Genomic DNA, 4,458 nt, shown 5'->3' with positions numbered 1-4,458 from the left:
AACAACAGCCACGTACAAGGGCCCTCTTCAAATTTAGTGTTATCATGTACATTCAAGCACTACATATAATCATCTAAACCCTCCCATAGGGCAAAAACCAAAAAAGATGATCTTGGCATCCTACGGCGTAAGGTGGCAATGAAGGCAACCTAGTCTGGTTAAAGGACCCTAGGTCAAACATACTAGTATAGATATTAGATACAATTGCACACTACACATTCACCTATACAATTCCTCTAGGAACAACAGAAGACACGATTGTTGTGATCATTGATGCTACATTATGAACAAGGAAGATCTGGAAAATAGCCATATTACTGGAAGTACCACAAATAAGATTGTGATTACAGCCACACTGAATTTCACTAACCGGGTCTTGGAGACAACTTGTTGCAACAATGGCACCTCATGGATACCATTTTCTCCAAGAGATGTCGATCTTGACCTCACTGCTGTGCCCACTTTTATCACTTCATCTTTGGCAGATATGCTACCGCTAGAAACGATGCAAGATGACTCAAGCCTCTCAGGACTGCTGAGATACTCTACATTATGTGTCTTATGTGGCGACTCAGACTCAGCAAAGCCCTGATGAACAAGGGCATCTCCAAAGCATGATGCATTCGTGACCTCGCCTGCAATAGCTCTTCCTGTAACCTCAAATGCTGCACGAGAATGTAACTAGTTAGGTTTAACGACCAATTATATTCTTTATAACACACAAAGAAAGATAAAAGTTCATTTAGTGTAATGATTTCATGCACACATCTTCCTCCCTATCAGCCAAGTCAAAGATAGCAAGCAAAGAAAACATTTAGATAAGAAATGACAAAATTTCAAGTCTGATAATGGAGAAAAGAAATGATTGATACCATTTTCCAGGGGCTTCTCAACCTTAGAAACACTAAGACAGGTTATCTTTAGCTTCGGTCTGGAAATTTTTACATGGCGGCGACGGATTATTGGTGTTCTTCTTTCTTCAGCAAAGATGCAGTTAATAATTGGCACCTACAACACAAGTGAAATTAAATGACTTGGAACCAGTATAGCAAACAAGACTGTTCACATAGAAGAATGCTAGACACCTACCTCTTCCTCATGATCAGAATCACTAGGTCGGTTGTCAGTAGCAATTTGTAAGCAAATTCTTCTGGGAGCAGTTCCCTGAGATGGAAAAACTTGATTTGTCCTATTTGTTGGCTCACGTATCCGTATTTGAATCCCTGTTTCATTTTCATCTTCAACATTTTCAGCAAAAGTTTGATGTCCAGGGGATTCTCCAAATGGGATGTCACTGACAGCAAACATCTCATCTGCTGGTTCCATAGAAGAGTCTGAGAGAATGTACTGCCCACAACCGATGTCTTGGAGCAAGAACATACTGTCAATGCTGGTTCCATAGCCACCATCAAGAAGTGAGTTGTTATTAAATGATCGACAAGCAGGTAACCTTTTCAAATAAACATCATCCAGGGATTCGAATATTGGCTCCTTAAATAAACTGGACACATCCACCTCTTGATCAGCCTGGAATTGAAAAACCCATATTTCAGCTATACATCTCTAAGAATCTATATGTTATCCTACACAAAATAAATAAACCTTGGCCTCAGAACAAAATGCAATATACTAATTACAGAAGCATCATGCACGTAATAAGATGCAGAGAAATATATAGGTAAAGGAAACAAGAAAATGTGATGATATAGAAATAATATGTGATATACGAATTGGAAAAGCATTATGCACATAGAATATATAGAGGCAAAGGGAACAAGAAAATGTAATGACTGTTTCTAACATTTTGAAAAGTTTTAAGAATATTAAACGCCCTCTGTTTTATGCAAATGACAAACCATGTAGTTTCTGTCAGTAGCTCCATTTTCTAGAGGAGAATCAGATGGCACATCCAATATCAGCTTCAGTGCCTGAACAACACCAATTTGGTCTTCTTGTTCCTCTTCCATAGTCGCAGCTGCAGTATGATGAACCTCCAGCGTGTCTGACTCTAGTTTCTCTTCTCTTGGGGTATCAATTGGCTCATCACCTACATCGTCATCAGGACTATATTTGCTTGTAGTAGGAGAAAGTCCACTCAGATCCACAATATCATAGTCACAGCTAACACTATTCTCCTCAGGCTTTCTGAAAAGACGGCACAGAACAAAGGCATCCTGTAAATTTCAAGCAATTTGCATATAAGTGCATAGGTTAGAGTAACTCAGTGGCTAGCTACAAGACGTGCAGCAACCACAACAACAACAACAAAATGAAAAGCTGAGAGAAGATACAGAACCACAACTACCTGAGAAGGCACTGTTTACTGTAACACACAATTTGGATTTGGGGCTTCATTTCTTTGCAGATGTGATTTCTATTTCACCTTGTTTAAATTCAACATACTATTTCACTAGTCCTATGCTTAACTATTTTGCCATCTCACAGAATATTGGGGACTGTTTCCTATGACTCCATTTATTTTTTCATTTACAGATGGTCTGTATTTAAACTACTTATTATGGATTAAGTAGCAACTTTGAAGAAATCTGGATCCACTTCAACGACATGCTCAAGGGTTTGACAGTTTCTGTGCTTCCTTCAAGGGACCATCACTGCATTTGCAGCCGAGAAGCCTAGATAAATATTTTCTAACCTGGCATGGATCTTCCAACTGCCACATCCATGGGAGGTTAGCTGATGCACATCATATACATGATTATGCCATTGTTTGGAATCGATAAAAACAATCAATAAAACAGCTATAACTTAGCTTAAGGCACAATATAAGAAAAATCCAAATTTGCCAAAGGAGACTTGTGTTTTTGTCCTTCCCCAATAGGGCATGCATTGGCTCTGTCATGGCAGCTTTTGATCATAAATCCATTGAATCGATAACAAACTTTTCCTCTAAATTGAATATACAAGTAGACATTAGCGTGGAATAGAGTGACGTTTGGTTCAACCAAGCATTCCTACAGCTAGAAATTTCTAAAAATTGAGACATTAAGGAAGCAGAGGAAATGGTTCATATGCATGGTGCAAATTGAAATTCTGGAGGCAACTAAAAAACCGGAAAAGGGAGAAAATTAAAAGGAACATATGCAGACAACAGCTCCACTCTTCCAACATAATAAACCTACTAAGCAACAGAATCGTGACAAATTGCACTCGTACTGGGGCCAAAAAGGATTAAGCTTGAACCCATCAGGAAAAAAGCACAATACCAACGTTTATTTTGGTTACAGCTGTGATTCCTCATCCTGTGATTACTTGTGACCAACTTTCACAGGTTAAAAGTTCTCAACTTTCATAGTTGAGATTTCAGAAGAATCACAGGCTACACCTTTTCTTGTTTGTGTAGCTTGTGATTCTTCTGTGGTTGTGATCAAGAACAGCAGGGCAAAGCAAACCTGCCAGAGTCTACTAAAGAATCAAACAATCACCACCACATCAGGGATTCCAACAAGCAACACCAAAAATCCAATTCTGAGAAGAAAAAGGAAGTGAATTTAACCTGCAATCCGTTCAATTCTTCGCACTTAACGGTACGGTACTCGTGCATTACCCAATTCATCCTCCTCCCAACGGGCGCCCTCCCCTCGTAGAAAACCAGCGTCTTCTTGGTCCCGATTAGCAGTGATTCCGGTTTCCGCGTCTTGATCTTCCGGTCCTTCCCCGTGGCCTTCCAGTACCCTTTCCCCGTCGCGCGGTTCGACCTCTGCCCGTTCGGGTACTTCCGATCGCGGGGGCAGAAGAAGAACCACTCGGGATCGTCCGACTGGATCAGCGACTTCCCTGCAAAAACCAGAGTCCTAAAAGGATTCAGAAACTACAAACCCTATTCCCAAAATCCATAAAAGGGAAAAGGGAGAAAACAAACCCTAATCCCCAAATCAAAAAAAGAAAGAAAGAAGGAAAAGGAGAGCACACCAGGCAAGTCCCATGGCTCCCACTTGCAGACATCGACCTCGGGAATGACCTGAACGCCGTCTTCCCGGCCGTTGATCTTCCTCTTCAAGTAGTGATTCACGAGCTCTTCGTCCGTCGGACGGAATCGAAAGCCTAGTGGCAGACGGGCTACCGACAGGACCGCCATCTTCTAGAGAGAGAACAAGGAGACGAGAAAACGTAGAAGCAAAAGAAGAAGACGTCGATAGTTCGGAACTTCAGATTGCTCTCATCTTCTGATGCCAAAATTCTCAGTGAGAGAGAGAGAGAGAGGACGACGAAGATTTATTACTCGAGAACCAAATGGTTTTTCTCATTTCCTGAAAATAAAATGAAAATGTGAAATTATTCATAAAACGAAAATCTTTTGCCTGATATTTAAAAAGTGGTCAAAGCGTCTAAAAAGACATTTCAAGACTTATGTTTTCGACAAAACTTTCAAATAAAATCTGTTTAATTAACTGAGGTTAATTATGAGTTGGGACTGCAGTGGATATGGGGGCCAGTGCT

At 40.4% G+C, this 4,458-nt stretch overlaps 1 protein-coding gene across 1 annotated transcript; it reads right to left on the bottom strand.

Annotated features, from left to right (window-relative positions):
* On the bottom strand, positions 1 to 4,208 carry LOC149833123 (protein NTM1-like 9). The gene is made up of 6 exons (XM_090012725.1): positions 3,931 to 4,208; positions 3,515 to 3,795; positions 1,857 to 2,174; positions 1,090 to 1,527; positions 873 to 1,008; positions 1 to 665 (listed from the first exon to the last, which is right to left on the bottom strand). Exons 1-6 carry the CDS (start codon positions 4,094 to 4,096, stop codon positions 277 to 279), a joined length of 1,728 nt encoding a protein of 575 aa, XP_089868851.1. The 5' UTR covers positions 4,097 to 4,208; the 3' UTR covers positions 1 to 276.
* Positions 4,209 to 4,458: the final 250 nt, after the last annotated feature.

Source organism: Nuphar pumila, chromosome 7 (assembly GCF_984573655.1).
Source record: "Nuphar pumila chromosome 7, dmNupPumi1.hap1.1, whole genome shotgun sequence".
NCBI classification, from domain to species: Eukaryota; Viridiplantae; Streptophyta; class Magnoliopsida; order Nymphaeales; family Nymphaeaceae; genus Nuphar; species Nuphar pumila.
The sequence above is the reverse complement of the archived record's forward strand: the minus strand, read 5'-3'. Positions and strand labels throughout refer to the sequence as shown.

Coding starts and splice junctions, on each gene's coding strand:
- LOC149833123 (XM_090012725.1), bottom strand. CDS start 4,096: ATGGCGGTCCTGTCGGTAGCCCGTCTGCCACTAGGCTTTCGATTCCGT. Junction 1,528..1,856: donor CTACTGACAGAAACTACATG/GTTTGTCATTTG, acceptor TTTCAATTCCAG/GCTGATCAAGAGGTGGATGT. Junction 666..872: donor TGAGAAGCCCCTGGAAAATG/GTATCAATCATT, acceptor ATTCTCGTGCAG/CATTTGAGGTTACAGGAAGA.